The 25238-nt window shown below is 46.8% G+C and overlaps 2 protein-coding genes across 3 annotated transcripts; one reads left to right on the plus strand and one right to left on the minus strand.

Annotated features, from left to right (window-relative positions):
- Positions 1-8131: 8131 nt before the first annotated feature.
- LOC123448179 lies at positions 8132-16386 on the minus strand. The gene is made up of 17 exons (XM_045124989.1): positions 16216-16386; positions 15948-16084; positions 15416-15460; positions 15182-15235; positions 14973-15077; positions 14668-14880; positions 14483-14568; positions 13479-14338; positions 13267-13304; positions 11602-11899; positions 11279-11510; positions 10503-10582; positions 10157-10310; positions 9986-10064; positions 9451-9535; positions 9303-9349; positions 8132-8559 (listed from the first exon to the last, which is right to left on the minus strand). Exons 1-17 carry the CDS (start codon positions 16355-16357, stop codon positions 8398-8400), a joined length of 2817 nt encoding a protein of 938 aa, XP_044980924.1. The 5' UTR covers positions 16358-16386; the 3' UTR covers positions 8132-8397.
- A 1692-nt stretch (positions 16387-18078) lies between these two features.
- Positions 18079-20295, plus strand: LOC123446809 (psbP-like protein 1, chloroplastic). 2 transcript variants are annotated; one of them, XM_045123353.1, is made up of 7 exons: positions 18079-18229; positions 18327-18440; positions 18528-18607; positions 18741-18863; positions 18989-19060; positions 19550-19646; positions 20002-20295. In XM_045123353.1, exons 1-7 carry the CDS (start codon positions 18121-18123, stop codon positions 20106-20108), a joined length of 702 nt encoding a protein of 233 aa, XP_044979288.1. In that variant the 5' UTR covers positions 18079-18120; the 3' UTR covers positions 20109-20295. The 2 variants fall into 2 exon arrangements, with proteins under 2 accessions (XP_044979288.1, XP_044979289.1); XM_045123354.1 differs by having other exon boundaries at positions 18333-18440.
- The last annotated feature ends 4943 nt before the right edge of the window (positions 20296-25238 follow it).

Raw genomic sequence — 25238 nt, forward strand, 5'->3', positions numbered from 1 at the left:
GGGTTGGTCACTGTCGTAGCTCCCCATCGATGCGGGCGTAGTAGACAGCCTCGCCAGGGCCGCGCACCGTCACCGCTCGCCGCTACAGTGTTGGAAACGGGAGCATGTGATAGCGTGCGACCGGCCGAATCTTCGACCGACCCACCAACCACAAACATTTACCTTTTAGTAATATATTTAGATGGAGATGCTCTTCCTCCGGTGATTATTGTTAATTTTTTTTTACATATAGATTTATACATATAAAGTGAGGAGGAGGATTGTGATTGATAACGGGGGATGAGGGCCCCACCCTCATTGAAAATCAGGGCTGTGGGCCGGCCCGAATCCTATGGAACCGAACCGACAGGTAGAATCGAACCGGGTCACGTGCATGGTTGGACGGATGGAGCGTAGGTCCGTCCGGATCGATGAGTCATGCCATGCACGCGCAACACTCCAACCAAGCGTACGTTCGAAGCATCCAATGAAACCCTTCTTTGGCATGCATGCATGCATTCATACGTGCACCGACACCTGCGGCGTGCGTGCACGTACACGCAGCTTAAATTCAGCTCGAGTAGTACTACGTACTAATTGCAGGTAGCACTCCACACAGAGATTACACTAGCTAGCTAGCTAGGTATCAAGCCATGTCGGCCTTACCACTGCCACTCCTCACTACACTTCTCGAGAATCCCGTGGCCTCGCCCGCGCAGCACAATCCCGACGATGGCTACCACACGCCCACCTCGCCGCCGTTCCAAGGCAAGATGATGATCTGCCCGCCGGCGCCAAGGAAGATGAAGCCGCGCAAGAGGAGGAGGCAGCTGCTTGAGATGCCGCCGGAAGCCATCTCCGTCTCCGTCTCCGTCTCCGAGGAGGAGCTGGACGCGGTGTTCAGCGAGAGGACGAGACCAGCTGCTGCTGCTGCTCCTCCTCCTTCTTGCAGTGCTGAAAGCGAAACGTCAACCACCAACGGCGGCAGCTGCAAGAAGAAGAAGACGAAGCGATAATTCAACCATACATACTATAGTATACTATCTCTATATCTAAATATCATATATAGTTTTAAATAGTCGGTTATAGCCTTTTCAACGGAGCATGTTAAATGCTATCATATACAAATAGACAGCTATAACTCGCTATGTCTGATTTAGAGGCTCACCGTTATTTGTCATAGCACGTTATTCAAAACATTGCTAAATACTTGCAAGTATTTATCTAAAGAGAGACTATTATTTTAGCTAATTAATGTACGTATTCCTTTCCCAGCTCGATCCATCTCTCTAGATAAATTACGTACCTTGAGTACAATATACATCCCAGGAGTTCAGCTTAGCTACTGTTTTGTCTTGGTCTGAAATGAGTTATATATATATATATATATATATATATATATATATATATATATCATTGAGGACCGAACATGAACACATCCTGTCCTATATAACAGCATTTACATCTGAACCTTACAAATCCGGCCTCTTAAACGTCCAAGGACGGACAGACGCGTCCGGACACATCCACGGATACTACCGGGGCGCGTCTTATTTGTTGTCTCCCACATCCGCGTCCTTCATATCCACACCATTAAAACCATACAACCCTTGCAACACTGTGTAAAAAATAGATCAACACACAGTCGTCGGCATCTAGTGTTGGCTTTTGAACGTGCGTATGCAGCTGTACAGGCGTGCCTACGCGATTCTTGCTTCGGCCGGCTACTTGACGGAACTTGCGTAACTAGCGATATGAATAAAACTGATCGATGGATTTGATGGCTAAAGGCCCGTGTCGAGCCTTTGCTTTGTATTGCTTTTCGTTTTTCTGGTGTTACAATCAACACCCCTAGGGTGTCTTTTATACACGTCCACAAGGGACTATGGAAATAGACTAGGACTAGGAATCCTAATACTACTAGGACTCGGTTTGGCTTTCTTTCCTAATCCTACATGAGCAACATGATTAACATCTACATTCACCTCCTTAATCTTGTTGCTTGACTTCACTTCTTGCACTCCGATTTTCCTCCTCATCTCGATGAACTTCTGTCGACCGAGGGACTTGGTGAAAATATCGGCAAGTTGGTCTTTCGTGTTCACATGTTGAACCTCGATCAACCCTTCTTCAATGCACTCCCGGATATGGTGGAACCGGGTATCTATGTGCTTGCTCCTTTCGTGATGAACCGGATTTTTGCACAACGAGATTGCAGCTTGGTTATCGATCTTCAGTGACACCTTCTGCACCTCCCGCTTTGCAAGAATAGCTAGGAGTCTTCTCAGCCACACTGCTTGACAAGCCGCCGTGCTTGCCGCTATGTATTCTGCCTCGCATGAAGACAGTGCCACCACCTTTTGCTTCTGAGAATTCCAGCTAATCGGATTCGGGCCAAGGTAGAAAACCATGCCCGTTGTGCTCTTTCGGTCATCAACATCACCTGCCATGTCACTATCTGAATATCCACGAAGGATCAATCCTTCCTTTCCCTTTCTGTACGTGCAACCAAGATTAATGGTGCCTTTCACATAGCGCAAGATTTGATTGACCGCGCTCATGTGCTCGGTTGTCGGATTCTCCATGAAACGACTCACGATCCCGACTGAATAAGCCAAGTCAGGTCGGGTATGCACCAAGTATCTTAGGCTACCCACAACGCTTCGATACATTGTGGTGTCCACCGGCGGATTTGAGCTACGCTTGCTCAACTTGTGACGTTGGTCCATTGGAACTTGTGTCGCGTAGCAATCTGACATGCCACACTTGTCCAATAACTTGACCGCGTAAGCCGATTGACATAGGGAAATCTCTCTGGAGCTTTGCTTCACTTCGATGCCCAAGTAATAGCTGAGTAATCCCAGATCACTCATGCTAAACTTGTTCTTCATTTGTGCCTTGAAACGTTCAATTTCTTGTACGCTATCTCCGGTGATAATCAGATCGTCGACATAAACTCCAACTAGCAGGTTTGAGCCTTTGGAGTTCTTTGTATAGACTGCGTGCTCGAGGGGACATCTCTTGAACCCGAGCGAGACCAGACTTCGGTCTAACTTTGAGTTCCAAGCTCTTGGCGCTTGCTTCAACCCGTAAAGTGCCTTCTTGAGCTTGTAAACTTTCCCTTCTTCGCCTTTCTTCTCGTAGCCGAGGGGTTGTTCCACGTACACTTCTTCTGTGAGATCGCCGTTGAGGAAAGCGGATTTAACATCCATATGATGAACCTTCCAATCCTCTTGTGCTGCCAAAGCTAGGAGCACTCTCACCGTCTCGATTCGAGCAACCGGTGCAAACACCTCATCATAGTCAACTCCTTGACGTTGAACGTAGCCCTTTGCAACGAGTCTTGCCTTGTACTTCACAATGGCACCCTCCGTGTCCTTCTTTAACTTGTAAACCCACTTCAAACCTATCGTCTTTTGGTTTGGAGGTCGGGTTACCAAAGTCCATGTGCCATTGCTCTCAATTGCCTTCATCTCCTCATCCATGGCGTGCGTCCAGCTAGGACTTTTTCTCGCCTCTACGAAGTTCGCCGGCTCCTCAACTCCGAACAGACATAGTCCGGAGTACTCGAGCGTAACTGGCTTTGTGTACTTGTAGACTTTCTTGAGGGTCTTGTAGCGACGAGGCCCTGAGGAGTCCGTTGTGGCTTGCGAAGGAGGCGACACAAATTGTGTCGGTGTTGCTGCACTTGAGGAAGACGGCTGAGACCCTACTGTGTCATCGACATCCGTGTCGTCGGCGTAGTCGTCGTGACCATGACCATCATCTTGATTGTCGTCGTCACTATGCGCCTCGTTGTCGATGTTGTCGTCGAGATCTCCGCCTGTGTCGTGCGCGCCGTTGTCGCTATCTCCTTGCGACCTATGCGCGTCATCGTCGGTGTCGGCACCATGATGATCACTACCATTGTGGTCACCTTGGTTGGGTGTCTTGCCAATCACCTGGACATCCTCCCCTGCATCATCATCAGTTGGAAATTCAACTGCAAATATGTTACTGTTTGGAGCATCGTCGGCTGCGGCGCTCCAATTCCATGCTTGGTTTTCTTCAAACACGACGTCGCGTGAAATCCGTAGACGCTTGGTTTGTGGATCGTAGAAACGGTATGCCTTGGTGCCAGAACTGCTCTCGTATCCGATGAACACCATCTTGGTGCTACGATCGGCAAGCTTTGAGAGATGTGGCTCCGCCGTTTTCACATGTGCCACGCACCCGAACGTCCGTAGATGAGACACATTCGGCTTACGTCTGTAAATTGCTTCATACGGAGTCTTGCCGATCACCGCCTTCGTTGGAGCCCGGTTGAGAAGATAGACCGCCGTCGAGACAGCTTCTCCTCAAAAAGTCCCTGGCAGGTTCTTGCTCTTGAGTAAACTCCTTGCCATGTCAACAACGGTTCGATTGCGCCTTTCAACGACCCCATTCTGCTGCGGCGTGTAAGGTGCCGTGAGGAACCTCTTTATGCCAATCTTCTCGCAGTAGTCGTTGAACTCATTCGACGTAAACTCTCCGCCGCGATCTGTCCGTAGAGCGCGAACCTTCAGCTTGTGTTCCATCTCTGTTGCAGCCTTCAATTTCTTGAACGCTTCAAACGCCTCATCTTTAGATCGTAGGAGAATGACCCACATATATCTCGAGTAGTCGTCTACCACAAGGAAGAAATACTTCTTTCCAGCGTGAGTTGCCGGGGTGATAGGGCCACATAGATCACCATGGAGCAGCTCGAGTGCATCACTTGCACGATAGGTAGACTGAGCAGGGAATGGCCTGCGGTGCTGTTTTCCAACCAAGCACCCGTCACATACTCGATCAACATGGTCGATAACTGGCATCCCGGATACCATCTGCATCTTTGACATCTTCTTCAAGGCGTAGAAGTTAACGTGTCCAAATCTAGCATGCCATAACCACGAATCATCATCACTCTTGGCAAGCCAACACTCCGGTTGAGATTGATCAAGGTTGAGGATATAGAGCCTATTCCGTGTGCGATTAACACGAGCTAGCACGTTTCGGAGGTTGTCGAAGATCGTCATCACTCCGCTCTCTATATTCACCTTGCATCCATTCTCGTCAAGCTTCCCAATAGAGATGATGTTGTTGCGCAGCCGTGGGATGTAGTACACTCCGGTGAGTATGCGATGTTCGCCTGTGAGACCCTCAAAGAGGACAGATCCTTGCCCGCAAATCTCCACAGCTGAACCATCACCGAACTTGACCGAGCCTTCAACATCGTATTCCAGCTCGAGGAATTTCTCCTTGCACCCCGTCATGTGGTTACTGGCACCTGTGTCGAGATACCACGACACGTTCTGATCACCGGATAACTTTGGTGTCACTTTTTCCTCATGAAGTAGCACCTTCCGGCTTGGTTTCACAACCACCGTTTCAGCGAGATCACAAACTTCGGCCATCAGAAGACCTGGACCTTCGTCTTCCTGCTTTGCCAAATTTGCCTTGATCTCCCGCTTGTTAGGCTTTGGACAATCCTTCGCAAAGTGACCCATCTTATTGCAGTTATAGCACTTGACCTCGGACAAGTCCAAGTTCCATGGTTTCTGCTCTTTAGATTGGCCCGCCTTACCACGACCTTGTGGTTTGCCTTTTCCTTTGCCTTTTCCGGTTTGTCCATCGCCCTTCGTGTTGCTTGAGCCTTCGCCACCGTCACGCCTTCCTTTGCTACTTGGGGACTCCCAATCTGTACGCGAGTACATGAGTTGGTCACTACCTCCTCCGTTGCCTTTTCGACAGCCACGAGCATTCTCTTCCCACGTCCGTAGGCGTCCAATCGCCTCCGTTATGGTCATGTCATCGATGTCGTAAAGCTGCTCGAGCGTGCCGATGATGTACGTGAATTTGTCAGTCACTGAACTGAAAAATTTCTCCACAATCTCGGTCTCCTCGAGCTTTGCACCAAGCGCGCGGATCTCTCCCACCAAAGTAGTAAGACGCATGGCATAGTCGTTCACCGATTCAGTTTCCTCCATCTGCAACTTGTGAAATTGGCGCTTCAGCACTTGTGCCCGAGCCTTGGTGACGCGATCTTCTCCTATCCTCATCTCCTTGAGTGCGTTCCACGCCTCTCTTGCCGTCTCGAACTCCGCCAATGTCATTAGCACGGAATCCGGCACGGACTGGGCTATGGCGGCCATGGCACCTTCGTCGGACTCGTCATCGACGTCGTCGTCCGTGATTGCCTGCCACACTCGAAGGGTTCGGAGAATAATCTTCATCTTCACCGCCCACACGCCATAGTTGGCGTCGGTGAGCATCGGGTACTGGATGGGGATGTTGCGATGCGCCTGGACGTTGGCGCTGCTCGTTCCTCCACCACTGGTTGCTAACTTGACGCCCTTCTTCACCTTGTCGCCGTTCTTGTTCACCTTGGCACCGCCGCTGCCGGACTTGACCGACTCAGCGTCGCTGTCCGTCATCGTAGATCGTAGATCGTCGAGGCTCTAGATACCAATTGTTGGCTTTTGAACGTGCGTATGCAGCTGTACAGGCGTGCCTACGCGATTCTTGCTTCGGCCGGCTACTTGACGGAACTTGCGTAACTAGCGATACGAATAAAACTGATCGATGGATTTGATGGCTAAAGGCCCGTGTCGAGCCTTTGCTTTGTATTGCTTTTCGTTTTTCTGGTGTTACAATCAACACCCCTAGGGTGTCTTTTATACACGTCCACAAGGGACTATGGAAATAGACTAGGACTAGGAATCCTAATACTACTAGGACTCGGTTTGGCTTTCTTTCCTAATCCTACATGAGCAACATGATTAACATCTACATCTAGGTACCCCATCAGGCCGGCATCCCTGATGTGAGGAAGAACCTGTGCCTTCCACATCAAAAAATTCTCTTGGGAAAGCTTCTCGGTGATTGTGTGGCCGAGGGCAGCAAGGGAGGTGGCGGAGTTCATCGCGGCGGTGGAGGTGGAGGAGGAGGGGTTGGACATAGATGGGAAGAGAGAGGCTCTTATACCATGTGAGATTACTGGGGTAGAAACGTATGCGTTATGCAGGGACGTGTGCGTGTTTATATAAGGCATAAGCCAACCAAATACACAAGATTTACAAGGTGGTTAGGATTGATCTTTATCTATACAAAGGATATATTTACAAGATCAATCCTAACTTAAACAAACACGCACGCCTAATATTACAATGTCTAACAAGTACAACCACAACCGCAAGCACAACGAGTTAAGACACTTTATTTTGTTAACAGTTCTTCCTTCCACGTTTGATTCATCGGAGGTCTTCTTCATGGCCTCCAGCAGAAGTTGTGCCAAAAGAAAATGCCCTGAATATTAGTATGACATAAAGAGTTAGGTGAAGTAGAAATTGCAAGGTTGCAACTGTCTGGAAACTTGTTTGAATGAAGTGTTTCTGTATCAGGGTATGTTATCTTGGTTCACTTATGTCTGGAAACTTGTTTAAATGAAGTATCAAGTCGATGGGATGTGAGTTTTTTTGCAGCATATCATACCAACATGGTTAGTTGCAAACTGCATCTCGATGCCATCCTTTGAGATCATCACATAGTTCATCATTGGACTCACAAAAGAGCCGCCCCTTTTTTCCGTCCGTGAGTGGTGGAGGGTGAGCTCCTCGTCATTCAACACATAGCTCGAAGTCTGGCAAGAACGCATCCCAGTCGATTGGATCGGGTTCGGACCCGATTCCGCTACGTGAGACCATGGTGGAGCAGAGCAGTCGAGATTGAGGACTAGGGTTCAGTATGGGTTGGGGCCAACTTGGGCCGGTCCAACGCGGTGGAATCTGGGTGTGTCTCATACCCGACACATCGTATGGGCTGGGTTTGAGGGGCGTCAGACAACCCGATTATTTGAGCTCAGTTTGAGGGGTCCGATTGGGTGCGGTTTTTCGATCCGGACATTGTCTGGATTGTCCACCTGAACAAATGTGGGAGAGTAGGGGGTCTGGTCGAAGATGCTAAAAGTTCTCAGTGCACACAAAATAACTTTCGTGGAAGTCGTAGCAAAAAAAAAAAAAAGATGCTCCAAGAGTGCTATTTTCGATAACATTTTGAAGTGTTTTTTTTCCATGACTTGTCTGGATATCATTTTTTGATGAAATTTCGCAAGCACTGAAAACTCTTGTCAATGTTCGCACCCGGAAAATTCAGATTTCTTTGAAAAGTTTTTCATTTGTTTTGATCTTACTGTTCTTCCCGAACTCAAATGAGCTCAGGAGCAGAACATGACTTTCCCAAATTCTCTCCCTATCTATCTGTCTGTTTTACTTTTACTACACACTCAGACTCAGCTGTTTGTTGTACACTACTGCATTACACCACTGGCTTGAGTTCCAGCACGTCCTTCATCTCCTACTCTCCTCGCCCCCGATCAAGCAAACCAAGCCAAACCAGGTCAGGCAGCATTCTTCAGGTCGGTCAGTCCGCGACGAGGTCGAGGGTGTAGTCCCACAGCTTCTTCCCCAGCTCCGCGTCCTTGCCCTTCTCGCCCGCCTCGTACAGGTTGCTGTCGCTCCAGTACTTCCCCGACACCCCCTTGGCGCCCGGGTGCAGCGCCAAGTAGCACGGCGTCGCAGCCCCCTGTTTCAGTTCCAATTCCCAAAAATCCAAATCAAATCACCAAACCCAATAGACAGAGACACAGACAGACAGACAGACAGACTAGTGTTTTGTATCAGAAGAGCACAAGCGTCAACAAATGATGACCCAGCAAGATCTGGATCTCTTCTACTACTCTAGTCAACTCCCTACATGCTGGATAAACTAGTACTGTAGATCTTCAAGTATATATCATATACAGTATATCAGGGGCTACCCGAGGCAGCAGATAAAGTGCAGTGCAGGTGAGCCATTTCCGCACAAGCTCGAGCACCTGGGTCCAAGTTGCTCGTGACACTGCAGCATACTCCCTCAGGATGGGAATATAAGTCGGGCACGGGTATTTAGGTCCTCGATCTAACTAGCGAAACATGCATAATATGCCACACAAATATATATTTAGAAAGTACATTCGAATATGAATCTAGAGATATAATTTTTTATGGCATAGATATAACACAAGTTCCGCTAGTCAAATCGAGGATCTAAAAACCGCTGCCCGACCTATATTCCCCTCCGGAGGGAGTACCAAACTCAATCATCGTCATCGACGCACTACGATGACAGCTGACCACAAGGCCACGTTATCATAACACGGAACTCTACGTCAACTTACTTCCCTATCGTTTCTTAACACCAACCATGGAGTCTCCGTTGACATACTCTAAGATGGACAGAAGACCCTCTTGAGACCGATCATATATACTACTGCAAAAGAAGCGCACCTGCTGGACGTTCTTCATCACGAGTTTACCAAGCGTCCGGGTCATGACTGCAGGTATCCAAAACAAAAAACAAAAAACCGATCAAGTCAGTTGTTCGGATTCAGAAGAAGCATTCCATTTCTGCTGAGTATTTTTCTATTCTTTTTACCAGCTATGATGCTGTGGTGGCGAAGAAGGTTCGTGATAATAACTCCGGGATGCAGAGAGTTCGCAGTGATGTTAACACCCTCTTCCTGTTATCAACAAAAAACTGAATCATGATTTGACGTACTTGGGTTCAACACAAATCTATTATATCATACTGATAGAGAACTGAAAACAAGCAAAACCAGTTAATAAGAGCAAGCAGTCCAGCTTTCAGACAATGGGTTTGGATGCAGATAAGCAGATTGTTCTCCGACAATTTCGGACCCAGACAAACAGAGAAGCAAATGAAATCGTGTCATGAAAATCGTGCGGAACAACTGCTCAGCTTTCTTTTATTTCGGAAAGTGGTGTGATTTCAGAGTCTAACTGCAGACTCTCAGAAAAAATGCAACTGATGGTGTTTGCTAGCATAACTACACATGTTGGAACAAACGCAGCCATAGAGCCTGCTGGACCTAACAAGCTCGAAATAGTAGTGATGAAGCAAGACATGGCGCGATGCCACAACCACAAAATCTTGACGAAACGAGGCATACCTTAAATCTCCTGGCAAGTTCATTAGCGTGCAAAATGTTGGCGAGCTTTGACTGCCCATATGCTGCGATGGTGCTATACCTGCAAGGTTAAAACAGCAAGTGACCCGTTTGTCTTGAAATCAAGTAAATGGCAGGGGGAAACATAATAATGACTGCACAGAAATAACATACTCTTCCTCGTCATTTAGCTTGGCGAACCGGATGCCTTCCTTGTATGCAAACCTGTGCCCCTCTGACGAAACATTAACAATTCTTCCTTCCACGTTTGATTCACGAGAGGTCCTTTTCATTGTCTCCAGCACAAGTTGTGTCAAAAGAAAATGCCCTGAACATTATGAGACGAGAGCTAGGTGGTGAAGCAGAAACGAACTAGGAGGGTCAGGTGAAGTAGAAATTGCAAGTCTGCAGCTGTCTGGAAACTTGTTGAAATGAAGTGTTTCTGTATCAGGGTATGTTAATTGGGTTCATCGGCTAGTCAATTTGATGGGATGGGAGTTTGTTTGCAGTCATATCATACCAACATGGTTAGTTGCAAACTGCATCTCGATGCCATCCTTTGAGAGGGAGAAAGGGGTCGCCATCACCCCTGCGTTGTTGCTGCCAGCCAGAGAAAGCATCATGTAATCAGGTAATGCATCATGCCTTGTGCTTATCCTCAGAGCTATCAATTACTTACATAAGTACTCCAAATGTGAACAGATGTGCAATGATGAAAATACTAGACTTAAATACACGGGCCTTGTGCTTATCCGTGATGAAGTGACATGGCCATGTAAGTACGTCGCCAGCAATACAAACTTATGTCGCCGTTATGATTCCTATCACATGCCGCAAACTAGCAGCTGTCCCGTAACCTGGATTACATCGGTACGAAGTCATGGAAACGTCCTGAAGCTATCTGCATACAATACAAGCAGCTACTTTCACCCAAACTGGAAGGTCACACCATTGCATTGTTGCACTAGTTGTAGAGGTGAAATCACATTAAAATCTACTACCAGGACAACTTGTAACTGACTGTATGACCAAGCTCGTCGCCGTGATTGAAGGTAGTATCCTGTGGGCATTAGAAGTATTCCAGGTTGAAGTAGAAAAGAAACCCAGAGATTAAATCTGCTCGATGTTGACTGAAACTATCCTTGCAGCCAAATTCATAAGCCATCTTGTTGTTGAGAATTTAATGGCCGACAGCCCCTTTCCTAACTGAACCTGAACCTGAACCTGCACCTGCATCTGAACCTGAGGAACAGCGACAGACAGTGGCCCGCGTGATTGGAAGGGCGTACTACGTACATGAGGATGTTGAGCGGGAGCCCCCTGGCGGCGAAGTCGGCGGCGAATTTGCGGACGGAGGCGAGGGAGGAGAGGTCCATCTCCATCAGGTCGAGGCTCGCGCCGGGGGTCTCGGCCAGGACGACCTGGCGCACGGCCTCTGCGGCGGCGAGGTTCCTGGCGGCCATGACGACGTGGGCCCCGCGCGCCGCCAGCACCCGCGCCGTCTCAGCGCCGATCCCGCTCGACGCACCTGCCAACCGAATGAAATCAAATGGATGGATTGGGATTGGGGTTGGGATTGGTGGAGAAAGGAGGCGGCTTGGCTTGGCGTAGGTACCTACCGGTGACTATTGCGGTGAGCCCGGCCGCGGAGATGCCGGCGGTGACCTGGTCGGCGGTGGAGGCCCATGAGAAGCCCGAGGCGCCCTTGCGGCTGAAGATCCAAGGCAGCATCTTCGGTGGTCGATCTCCGGCGAATGGAACTGGAGGCGGAGGCGGAGCACTGTTTGTTTCTTGTTTCTTGTCTTGTGGATCGATCCCGAGCTGCTGCGACAAGAGCTCCAAGAAGCTCCAAGAAACTCCGGTAGGGAGCCGTGAAGGAAAATGGTGTACACACTTTGCTGTTGATGCCTTTGTTTTGTTGCACCAATCAATTTTTTAGCTGAACGCATCAACATCCAAGAGGTCGCCGCCGGGCGATCGATCAAGAGGCTACATCGAATCAATCAAGGATGAATATCTCAAAAGTTGTTGTCTTGCTTCAGTGGTATTAGCCACCTAAATAAGTACTCCCTCTATAAACTATTATAAAAATATAAATGTTTAGATTACTAAATTAGTCCTCTCTCTTGTATTAGTTTACGGAGTATTAGTTTACGGAGGGAGGGAGTATGTTGTTGTATAATTGGCGTTGGCACATACAATACAAGTATATATGTAAGCACCTGGATTTGCAAATCCGTGCTATGTCAGCCTAGCGAATAGTCAAAAGCCGAGATGAATAGCATTTATCTGTATCAATATAAAACAAATAAATATTTATAGATTAATATCTTGGAGAAACTAGCATCCAAACGGTGTCACCCGACGGCGACATGAATACACACGACAAGATCTATACAAGAAAGTGTGATATATATTATTTTTAGGAAAAAATGCCATGTAGCTGAGTTGGCGGCACCTACAGTATTTTTTAGCAACAGTTTTTTCTTAGAAGATTTTGCAGCACCCTTAAGAGTTAAGTCTACTCAAACCCACCGATTCGGCCCATGGGCCTCTATGTTATGGTACCTTATCAATGTTTTATGCAGATGTAGCCGGGATGTTACAAAACATGATTCTAACAAGGAAAATACAAGCAAGTTGATGAAGCAAAACCCAAACAAGGAACTTGAGTCTTCTGTTTCTCAACTTCTTTATTTACTGACGAGCTAATCTTCTGTACCAGGAAATAATGACCCTTGAAGAATAATGCCTTGTACTACACCCACCATCAGAAAAAAAAAAATGTAGTTGCACTAGTGCATGATGTATATCTTGATTGGGCCAAAGACTAGACATACTTTATACCAACCTACCAACATTTTTGTTGTTTCTTAGAAGAGCCTCCAAAACCTAAAAGGAAACAGAATGAACGAAATTCTACTGGTCAATCTTTTCATCACATGATTACTTTCCCCACACAACACACATCTCTTCGACTACTAGTTAACTACTATCAAGTACGTAGTATAGCACTCAAATTTAACTGCGCCGTGCAAGCATTGCATTTTACTGGCCCGCACAAAGCATGACATTACCATCTACAAACCAACCAACCAAGTCTAGTACTCAAATTAACTTCCCTACATGGAATGCATGCTTTGCAACTCCATAATAATCTGCTACATGGGTCGGCTCGGCCCAGCTCATATAGTAATCAGGACCCAATGGTCGAACGCCTTCGTATGCAATAGATCGGTCCTCACAGTGGAACCTGAGCGGCTCCAGTTTCCTCAGCATAGAACAAGCTTCACATGATCCCCAGCCATGGCTTCCTTCCACCCTGTGTGCCAAATCATACAAGACAATTATAAAATATCTCATAGGCTAGCTAGCTAATAACCCCACACATTCCATTTCTACTTCAGCAGGGGAAATGTACAAAATACACCCAGATTGAACAATACGGTCGATGCAAAATGGAACCAACGACCAATAAGGTCTGGTCGATGCTTACTTTGAGAAAGGAAGGCCGCCGCTTCTTGACCAGAAGACACGGCGCCTTGACGTAGGCCTCCGCCCTCTGCCGGCTCTGCCCCGCAGCAGCTTTCATCTGTCACCACACTAGCGGGAGAGTGACCCTCTGCTGCGTTAGTGTCTTCGCATCCGTTCTCATCATGGCTAACTGGCTGCATCGCCTCGGCCACTGGATGGTTCAGGGTGTTCAAATGAGATTCAGGGGCTGTGTAATCCTTGGAATCCTGTAGACATGTACTGTCGTCTTCAATCGCAACGCTTATTGACCCTATTAGCACTTGCGAGTTTTTGTCCGTGTTCGGAGCCGTCTCTTGATTAGCATGTGCATCTGGCTCGACTTTTGGGCACCGTTCTTCCGTATCGGTTCGCACTTTCCATGCCCAGGTCTTGCTTTTGTTTGAAACTGCACCAACATTCAGTTCCCTATGGCGTGAGTGCCTTACTGAAGATGGATGCTTCGACGCAGTCGTGGAAGAAGCTGAGACAGTGCTATTCTGAGGAAGGTTTTCTACCCTCTCGAGATTGATTGCTGCCATGGCTTGTTCCCTGAAAACAGCCCCAGTGTCCATTACTTGTCCCGAACCACAACTGGCACCTTCTCCATCACACCCATTATCCTCTGAAGGCACTGGTGCTGGCCAGCGAAGATGCTGTGGATCCTCTTGCTCATGGAGACCAGGGCCTGAAACAGCCTCGAGACTCTGAATCCCAGGAGAGCTTGTCCCTCCATCCACCACTTCAGGTAACTGGACCGTGGTATACTCGTCCTTGAGGTCCTTCAACCTCTGTTCTTTCTGTCTCAGTTTCTTCATCCTTTTCCTTTCCATGAGTTCGGCTTGCCTTCAAGTTATACAAGGATAGTTTAGATATAGGTCTCCGTCACAAAGTTGAGTAAGATGATGCTGCATTATAAGCAATAAACTAGCAAATATTGGCTCGAGAACTTTGAGAAATTATAACACGTCAATGACATTAGACAGTAACCTTTTCTGAGCAGCGTCCTCTTCCTCCACAAGCAATTTCTGGCATCTTAACGCTTCAGCAGCCTTATCAGCAGACCATGCTTCGACCTATTATTTTATTTACAGTCATACATTAAAATTGTAAAAAAAATGTAGCTAATGGATAAATGCACTAACTCTGTTTTGCATAATGGAAACACATCGTACCAGCTTCTGTTCAAGGATGTAACTAGTGCACGCAACAACGTTTTTCAACTCTGTTGCGATTTTGTCAACCTCCCCATCAAACAAGAACTTCTGTACACAGGCAGCATCGGCTGCGTTGGTACAAAGAAATGTGTTCTCACTTGCTTCGTCGAGCATGATAAATAGTTCATTTGATGAGATAGGCAGTCTTGAAGACGCTGTCTGAATAAGGTCCTAGAGAGGAAGGAGAAAGAAGCTTACATAAGATACTACTCGACACAGAATGCATACAGTAGAACAGTAACAACTTGGGTCAAAAGCCTTACCAGAAGTTCATTGCCAGCTCTGGCATATGGCAGCGGCAACGAAGCGTAGCCCGGCTTACACATCCATGACGACAATGATGTCAAAATGAATAAAGCACTGGTTTCCTGAAGATGTATTTGTTGTACATACCATTAGATGTTCCGAAATACAAACTGATATGCAAACACAAAACTTGTATATTGTGGATATACTGGTCTATGATCATTACCTCTATAGTCACACCCTCCAAAGACAGTATTGCTTGGGCCTGATCCACCGTGAGCTGAAGAGCATGACAAGTTATTTCCATATAAACACACTACTAGCAAGGAGAGGGAAACATATTGCTTCATGTAAATAGGTTATACAGGTCACTAGCCCACAATCAGTCAGCAAGTTGTTCGATTTTCTTAATTATATTACAACAGAGCATAAAGAAAAACAACAGAGCATGTGTTCTTACTTTGTCCCAGAATGCAGCAAGATGGTCTCTGTTCTTGGGGAAATCCTGCAAAAGCCATCAGCAAATAAATACATCATGGCAATGCGGGGTAACAAGGGGGGAGTGCTGAACACAAGAAAACCGAAGGCGTGGACAAATGGACGTCACGCCATTTTAATTATCCGAAGTGCTCAGTCACGCCATTCTTTCGAACATATTATCGTACGGCCATATCCGCTGAGTCCACATGTTGACGGGTGTTCAGTTAGATACATCATGTGTTGAACAGTCGGGCAAAAAATTGCAGGCACAAAGCAGCATGTATCAGTCTAGTATTTCATCCGTTTGCTATCACAAGACGTTTGGACATTTCAAAATGGACTAGGTACGAATTGAGACGAGCGAACAAACACGCTAAAACATGTCTATATACATCCGATTTGGAAAAAGGTCACGGAGAACATCTGATATTTGTGTACAGAGGGGGTACACACATGTTAGAACCAGGTAAAGTGTTTGTTTTTTACACCCAAGTGAAGTGAAGGGAGGCTACCTTGTCGATCTTGAGGGCGCGGCGGTGGACGCGTGTGTGGCGGCGGAGGGCGACGGAGGAGCAGAACTCTCGGGGGCACTTGGCGCACTTGGTCAGCTGCATCTTGGGTGGCGAGAAGAGCGGCCACCCGGGGAGATCTGCGGCCAAACAAACAAACAAGCACACGAACTAAAAAATGAGATCTCGCCGGCGGCGCAGGCCACTGACCAATACGACGGCTGGAGCCGGAAACGGCACCGGCGGGCTGCTCTGTGAATGAGACACGTACATTTGTCGGTGGCGTCAGCGGCGGCGCTGTTGCTGCTGTTGTTGGCCTTGGCGGCGGCCTGGGCGAGCGCGACGACGGCGTCCGGGATCTTGAGCGGTTGGATCTGCCCCCCGGACCCGGACGCGGAGGCAGACGCGGCCATCTGGGCGGGCCGGCGGCGAGGCGGACGCGCGTGGGAGATCGGGGAGGGGAAGAGGGAGATAGACACGACAGGACAGAGCACAAAGGAGGAGTTTTTTTTCACTAATCTCGAAGAAAAGGAGGAGTTTTTTTTTTTTTATATTTCTACTACTGATACTGATGAATGAATGTCTGGTTCATATTATTATAGATCAAATCAAATACTCCACCGTTTCTAAATATAAGTCTTTAAAGGTTGTACTAGGCATTACATACGAATATATATATAGGCATATTTTAGAATGTAGATTCATTTATTTTGATTTGTATGTAGTCTCTTAATAAAATTTCTTTAAAGACTTATATTTAGGAACGAAATGAGTAGAAAACGGGATACATGCAAGTATACACACGGTGGCATATTATAATAAAATTGATAATATGATTGCAAAGTATGCTATAAAATTCGTAGCTAAACAGTAACTAGATTTTTGTCCGTGCTAGCAGACCGTCGAGCAAGGCGGGCATTATCAATCGTGACAAGCATCAGTGTCGACGGAGGGTCATTCCAATTTGGACGGAGGCAAAGTATTCGTGCTAGTATCGCCGGATCAAATCGACCGGGATGCTGATGGAAATGTGGGTGGGAGCCCCATCACAAAGCATACCATAAAAACTAGCATAGATTATCTGAGAAATAATTGGATCCCTTTTAACAAATGCATTTGCAAATGATGGAATAAGAGGGGACGCGACAGGGGTGGACATCAAGCGTGGAGGTGTGCATCCCTCACTGACGGCGGTGGGACCGTGTTCAGTGCGTCGCATCGCATCCTTTGTTCCCTTGTCCACGAAAGAGAAAGTGCTGGTGGGTTAAGTGGTTCCCAATGGGATAATATAGCTATCCCACTTAATGTACATTGCTTATATACAACGACAGCCCACTAAAGCAGTTTAAGTGGGATGGACTGCTTAGCCTCACTTAACCTCACTTTCATTTGCAGCGTGACAACCCGATTATCTTGCGTGTGGAGGCTCGAAAGAAGAGGTCATTGAAGAAGATGATATTACCGCCAACAAATGTATATGGAGTCACGCCGACACTCAACATAGATAATTGACCGTAATTCGTGGATAACACTGGGGTGCCAAAACTCGCATGCTCTTCAACAATGCCCCAACAAGCGCCCTCGAGATGACACCGTCAAAGGGTCGTCGTTGCCGCGTGACCAAAACCTGCTACACAAACAAGAAAAGTCGATACTTTTTTTATATTCACCCTGCGCGCTGAAGTGACAACACAGGAGGCAACAAAGAGAGGAGATTGATCATGTGACGGCAACATTTTGCATAGTTTTTGTTTGCCTTCCTTGTCTTGCTCCACAACGCCCTGTCACGGACAAGATGCGAAGATTCAATTTGTAATTTAAGGGACACTTTTAGGTGGTTTTTTGCATTTTTATGAAAACCATAAAATATTTTATAGAATCTGTTCTGCCGGAATAAAAGTCATGTAGTAAAAATGTAAAAAAAACATTTTTCGTTATCTTTTAAATCAATTTTTACAGGACAGAGTATACGGGGGTGTGCTAGAGATGCTCTTAGCGCAAATAAAACCAGTGGAGGAATGTAATTGTTGGTGGTCCGTCGGATTGAGTTTGGGCTGATCCAACGGTGGGAGCACACGCAAGGCGGCGAATGGATCGGTGGCCACGGAATGGAAGAAGAGAAGAAGATAGGAGCAGAGGAGCTCGTCGCTCCTCGCACTCCCAGCTAGCCACAGCCATGGCCACCGCGACCTCCTTATCCCTCCACGGCCATGGCCTCCCTTCCCCGACCGCAAAGACGCCCACGCGGAGGGTGCTCTCCGTCAGGGCCATGGCGCCACCCAAAGGTCCGTCCGTCTGGCTTTTGTACCTACGCTACGTGTGCTCTGCTCTGGCTAGCCTGATTGGCGCTTCGTCTCAATTCCTCCCCGTGCCGTGTCGTGCCTGCAGGTGAAGCTGCTGCGGTGGAGAGCTCGCCTTCCCCGCGGCGGCAGGTGCTCGTGGCGGGGGCTGCCGTGGCCGCCGCGGCGCTCGTCTCCCGGCCCGCTCCGGCGGCATGTGAGTCCTTTCTTCTTCGACGCAGGACAGTAGTAGCTAGTACGTATGTGTAGTCTGAGCTCGATTCTGGTCATCGATCGTGCGCAGTGGCGGCGGCGGACGGCAAGTTCATGCCGGTCATCGACAGGAAGGCCGGCTACTCCTTCGTCTACCCATTCGGATGGCAGGTACGGTACTCCATTCAATTGATCATCTCCTCTCCTCTGCGCTGCTCCATTCGGATGGCATGGCATGCATACACATACACTTGGACTTGGTGATGGTCACATAACAAGGTCAAGGTTGATGCTGAATGAACAGGAGGTGTCTGTCCAAGGGCAGGACAAGGTGTACAAGGACGTGATCGAGCCGCTTGAGAGCGTCAGCATCAACATGATCCCCACCACCAAGGAAGACATCCGCGACCTCGGCCCGCCCGACCAGGTCCTTCCTCCGTGCCACTCCACTCGATCATATGCCTTTTCAGATATATCGAACCCGGTCTACACGGTGCGGTTTGCTCAGAATATAAATCCGATCTGCTATGTATGATGTGTTGTTTTCTTAAGGTCGCCGAGGCACTGGTGCGGAAAGTCCTATCTCCGCCCACGCAGAAGACCAAGTTGATTGAGGCGAAAGAGGTGCGTGTGTGCATTATGCATTACTTATATATATGCTGATTGTAATGTAAATGTCACCAGCACTTGTCTAGGGATAAAGTGTTCTTTCTCTTACTTGATATGTGTTATATGCATCTCTTGTTGTTTGTCATAGTATTTGTTATCGTTTTCGAGGAACCTCGTGTATCATCCTAGCATGTTACCTGGGGAATGGATCTACCGCTTTGTTTTGAACTTATTCTAATAAGATGGCTGCATGCATCGATTGATGCAAAGGTCGGGGGCTCGGTTCCTCCTTTTTCAAAAAAAAAAACGTTACCCGTAGCAACGTGAGTTTTCATTGTAACATTGATATATCGAGCCTTCACACAAATTGTCTAATACTTTTTGGTTTGGGTAGTAGTATCAAATAGTTCTTTTTTCATCAAATGTCATATGATATTCTTTTGTGCATCACTTTTATGTTATTCGCTTGTTGTTAAACTCATAAGGTGCATTTTCATTGTCCAGACCGATATCGATGGAAGAGCTTATTACACTTTCGAGTTCACGGCTCAGGCTCCAAATTTCACTAGACACGCGCTTGGTACAATTACCATAGCAAATGGTATTAACTCCTATCTTTCATCATCATTTTTCTCTCGATAAGATGCCATGTTAGTTGTGAACTTCAATCGGCTTCTCTTACACGATTTATGCTCTCTAGCCTGTACTCCCTCCATTCCTAAATATAAGTCTTTTTAGAAATTTCATTAGAGGATTACATACGAAGCAAAATAAATAAATCTACACTTTAAAGTATGTCTATATACGTTTGTATGTAGTCCCTAGTGAAACCTTTAAAAAAACTTATATTTAGGAACGGAAGAAGTATTGTCTAGTATTTCATATGCGTGTTTAGTGATGCCACTGGTCGGTGCTCACTCATATACCATCTCCTCATTGTGCATGGGATGTTGTAGGCAAATTTTACACGTTGGCAACGGGTGCAAACGAGAGGAGATGGGACAAGATGAAGGACAGGCTACATACAATCGTCGACTCTTTCAAAATCGAAACAAAAGTGTGAGCGATGTTTGAGGCATTGTGCTGATTTTCTTTGTTTTTAGTTTGTTCGTTTTTGGAGCTACAGCTGGCGCGAGGTTCAAAAGTAAATGTCGGGAATACAGATTCTACTGATCTTTTTCTTTTCTTTCAAATACTCTGGTCTGCATACATATATCATTTCATCCTATGTAATGTGATCCTTGGAGTAAGGAGATCAAGCCTGCGCTATAGCCCACGAAACTCGTCCGAAACGACAAAAACAACGAGTTTTTGCGACGTCTCGATAGCGGTGCAGAAGCTTCATGGAGCATCAAAAATCGACCGGAACCCCAAAACAGTGCGCTATAGACCATGAAACTGGAAAAAAAGATAAAAAAAGAGTTTTTTTGCAACGTCTCGATAGCCGTGCACTGGGTTCATGGTGCATCAAAAATCGACCTTGTACATCAAAATAGTGCGCTATAGCCCATGAAACTAGCCCGAAACGACAAAAACAACGAGTTTTTGCAACATCTCGGTAGCCGTGCACAAGATTAACTGAGCGTCAAAAATCAACTCGGGACTCCAAAACAATGCGCTTATAGCCCACGAAACTCGTCCGAAACGACAAAAACAACGAGTTTTTGCGACGTCTCGGTAGCCGTGCACAAGATTAACTAAGCATCAAAAATCAACTCGGGACTCCAAAACAATGCGCTTATAGCCCACGAAACTCGCCCGAACGACAAAAACAATGAGTTTTTGCGACGTATCGATAGCGGTGCACAAGGTTCATGGAGCATCATAAATTGACCCGGGACTCCAAAACAGTGTGCTATAGCCCATGAAACTGGCGAAAAACGAAAGAACAACGAGTTTTTGCGACGACTCGATAGTCGTATACAGGGTTCATGGTGCATCAAAAATTGACCCGGGACCCCAAAATAGTGCGCTATAGACCATGAAACTAGCAAGAAACGACAAAAACAAAAAGACATCTTGATAGTCGTTCACACGGTTCATGTAGCATCAAAAATTAACTCGGGACTCCAAAACAATGCGCTATAGCCCACGAAACTCGCCCGAAACGACAAAAACAACGAGTTCTTGTGACGTATCGATAGCGGTGCACAAGGTTCATGGAGCATCAAAAATCGACCAGGGACTCAAAAACAGTGCGCTATAGCCCATGAAACTGGCAAAAAACGACAAAAAAAATGAGTTTTTGAGACGTCTCGATAGCCGTGGACAGAGTTCATGTTGCATAAGAAATCGACAAAATAATGCGCTATACCCCAAAATATTGCGCTATAGCACATGAAACTAGTCCGAAGCGACAAAAACAACGAGTTTTTGCAACATCTCGATAGCCGTGCACAAGTTTAATGGAGCATCAAAAATCAACTCGGGACTCCAAAACAATGCACTATAGCCCACGAAACTCGTCCGAAACGACAAAAACAACGAGTTTTTGCTACGTATCGATAGCAGTGCACAAGGTTCATGGAGCATCATAAATTGACCCGGGACCCCAAAACAGCGCGCAACCCGTGAAACTAGCGAAAAACGAGAAAACAACGAGTTTTTGCGACGTCTCGATACCCGTGCACAGGGCTCATGGTGCATAAAAAATCGACCTTGTACCTCAAAAGAGTGCGTTATAGCCCATGAAACTGGCCCGAAACGACAAAACAACGAGTTTTTGCGACATCTCAATAGCCGTGCACAAGGTTAATGGAGCATCAAAAAACGACCCAGGACTCCAAAACAACGCGTTGTATCCCACGAAACTCGCCAGAAACAACAAAAACAACGAGTTTTTGCGACGTCCCGATAGCGGTGCACAAGCTTCATGGAGCACCAAAAATCGACTCGGGACACCAAAACAGTGCGGCCCATGAAACTAGCCAAAAACGACAAAAAAATGAGCTTTTGCGACGTCTCGATAGCCGTGCACTGCGTTCATGGTGAATCAAAAATCGACCTTGTAGCCCAAAAGAGTGCGCTATAGCCCATGAAACTGGCCCGGAACGACAAAAACAACGAGTTTTTGCGACATCTCGATAGCCGTGCACGGGGTTAATGGAGCATAGAAAATCGACCCGGGACTCCAAACCAGTGCGCTATAGCCCACGAAAATGGTCTGAAACGACAAAACAATGAGTTTTTGGGACGTCTCGATAGCGGTGCACAACCTTCATGGAGCATAAAAAATTGACACGGGACCCCAAAACAGTCCGCTATAACCCATGAAACTGGCGAAAAACGACAACCAACGAGTTTTTGCGATGTTTGGATAGTCGTGTGATGCCCACAACTATAGGGGATCAATCGTAGTCCTTTCGATAAGTAAGAGTGTCGAACCCAACGAGGAGCAGAAGGATCTGACAAGTGGTTTTCAGCAAGGAAAAATCTGCAAGCACTGAAATTGTCGGTAACAAGTGATTGTGTGGTGAGATGATTCGTAGCAAGCAACAAGTAACAAAAGTAACAACGGTGCAGCAAAGTGGCCCAATCCCTTTTGTAGCAAGGGACAAGCCTGGACAAAGTCTTATAGGAGAAAAAACGCTCCCGAGGACACACGGGAATTTCTGTCATGCTAGTTTCATCATGTTCATATGATTCTCGTTCGTTACTTTGATAGTTTGATATGTGGGTGGACCAGCGCTTGGGTACTGCCCTTGCTTGGACAAACATCCCACTTATGGTTAACCCCTGTCGCAAGCATCCGCAACTACGAAAGAAGAATTAAGACAAAGTCTAACCATAGCATTAAACTAGTGGATCCAAATCAGCCCCTTACGAAGCAACGCATAAACTAGGGTTTAAGCTTCTGTCACTCTAGCAACCCATCATCTACTTACTACTTCCCAATGCCTTCCTCTAGGCTCAAATAATGGTGAAGTGTTATGTAGTCGACGTTCACATAACACCACTAGAGGAAAAACAACATACACCATATCAAAATACCGAACGAATACCAGATTCACATGACTATTATTAGCATGACTTATCCCATGTCCTCAGGAACAAAAGTAACTACTCACAAAGCATAATCATAATCATGATCAGAGGTGTAATGAGTAGCATCAAGGATCTGAACATAAACTCTTCCACCAAGTAATCCAACTAGCATCAACTACAAAGAGTAATCAACACTACTAGCAACCTTACAAGTACCAATCGGAGTCGCGAGACGGAGATTGGTTACAAGTGATGAACTAGGGTTTGGAGATGAGATGGTGCTGATGAAGATGTTGATGGTGACGAGTCCCCTCCGATGAGAGGAGTGTTGATGATGACGATGGCGATGTTTTCCCCCTCCGGGAGGGAAGTTTCCCCGGCAGGATCGTCCTGCCGGAGCTCTAGATTGGTTCTGCTCAAGTTCCGCCTCGTGGCGGCGGCGAAACCACGAAAAAGCTCCCGTCTGATTTTTTTCTGGGCAAAACCCTCAATATAGCAAAAGAGGGGGGGCAAGTGGGCCAACAGGGTGCCCACAAGCCCCCATGGCGCGACCTGGGGGGGGGGGTGGCCGCGCTGTGTAGGCTTGTGGCCACCCCCTGGCGCCCCTCTGGCGCTTCTTCGGCCCAATATTTTAATATATTGGGAAAACAAATCTCCGTTGATTTTGAGAGTGTTTGGAGTTGCGCAGAATAGGTATCTCAACTTTGCTCCACTTTCAGGCCAGAATTCCAGTTGCCGGTATTCTCCCTCTTCATGTAAACCTTGCAAAATAAGAGAGAAAAGGCATAAGAATAGTACCATGAAGTGAAATAACAGCCAAAGAAGCGATAAATATCAACATGAAAACATGATGCAAAATGGACGTATCACCGTGCACTGGGTTCATGGTGCATTAGAAATTGACCCGGGACCCCAAAACAGTGCTCTATAGACCATGAGACTCACGAGAAACGACAAAAACAACGAGTTTTTAAGACATCTTGATAACCATGCACATGGTTCATGTAGCATTAAAAATGGACCCGGGACCCCAAAACAATGCGCCCACGATAATGGCCCGAAACGAGAAAACAATGAGTTTTTGCGACGTCTCGGTAGCAGTGCACAGGGTTCATGGAGCATCAAAAATCGACCCGGGACGCCAAACAGTGCGCTATAGCCAATGAAACTGGCAAAAAACGAAAAAAATGTGTTCTTGCGACGTCTCGATAGTCGTGGACAGGGTTCATGGTGCATAAAAAATATACCCGGTACCCCAAAACATTGCGCTATAGACCATGAAACTCGCGAGAAACGACAAAAACAACGAGTTCTTAAGACATCTTGATAGCCGTGCACAGGTTCATGTAGCATTGAAAATGGACCCGGGACCACAAAACAATGCGCTATAGCCCACAAAAATGGCCCAAAACGACAAAACAATGAGTTTTTGCAACGTCTCGATAGCAGTGCACAGGGTTCATGGAGCATCAAAAATCGACACAGGACCCCAAAACAATGCGCTATAGCCCACGAAACTAGCGAAAAAGAACAAAAAAAAGAGTTCTTGCGACATCTCGATACCCGTGGACAAGGTTCATGGTGCATCAAAAATCAACCTTGTACCCCAAAAGAGTGCGCTATAGCCCATGAAACTGGCCCGGAATGACAAAAACAACGAGTTTTTGCGACATCTTGATAGCCGTGCACAAGGTTAATGGAGCATCAAAAATCGACTCGGGACTCCAAAACAATGCGCTATAGCCCACGAAACTCGCCCGAAACGACAAAAACAACGAGTTTTTGCGACATCTCGATAGCGGTGCACAATTTCATGCAGCATCAAAAATTGACCCGGGACCCCAAAACAGTGCGCTATAGACCATGAAACTTGCGAACAACGAAAAAACAACGTGTTTTTGCAACATCTCGATAACCGGGCACACGGTTCATGTAGCATTAAAAATGGACCCGGGACACCAAAACAATGCGCTATAGCCGAGGAAACTCGCCCGAAACGACAAAACAACGAGTTTTTGCAACGTCCCGATTGTCGCGCACAAGCTTCATGGAGCATAAAAATTTACCCGGGACCCCAAAACAATGCGTTATAGCCCATGAAACTGGCGAAAAACGACAACACAACGAGTTTTTGTGATGTCTCGATAGCCGTGCACAGGGTTCATGGTGCATCAAAATTGACCCGGGACCCCAAAATAGTGCGCTATAG

The sequence above is a fragment of the Hordeum vulgare genome, chromosome 4H, assembly GCF_904849725.1.
Source record: "Hordeum vulgare subsp. vulgare chromosome 4H, MorexV3_pseudomolecules_assembly, whole genome shotgun sequence".
Lineage (NCBI taxonomy): Eukaryota > Viridiplantae > Streptophyta > Magnoliopsida > Poales > Poaceae > Hordeum > Hordeum vulgare.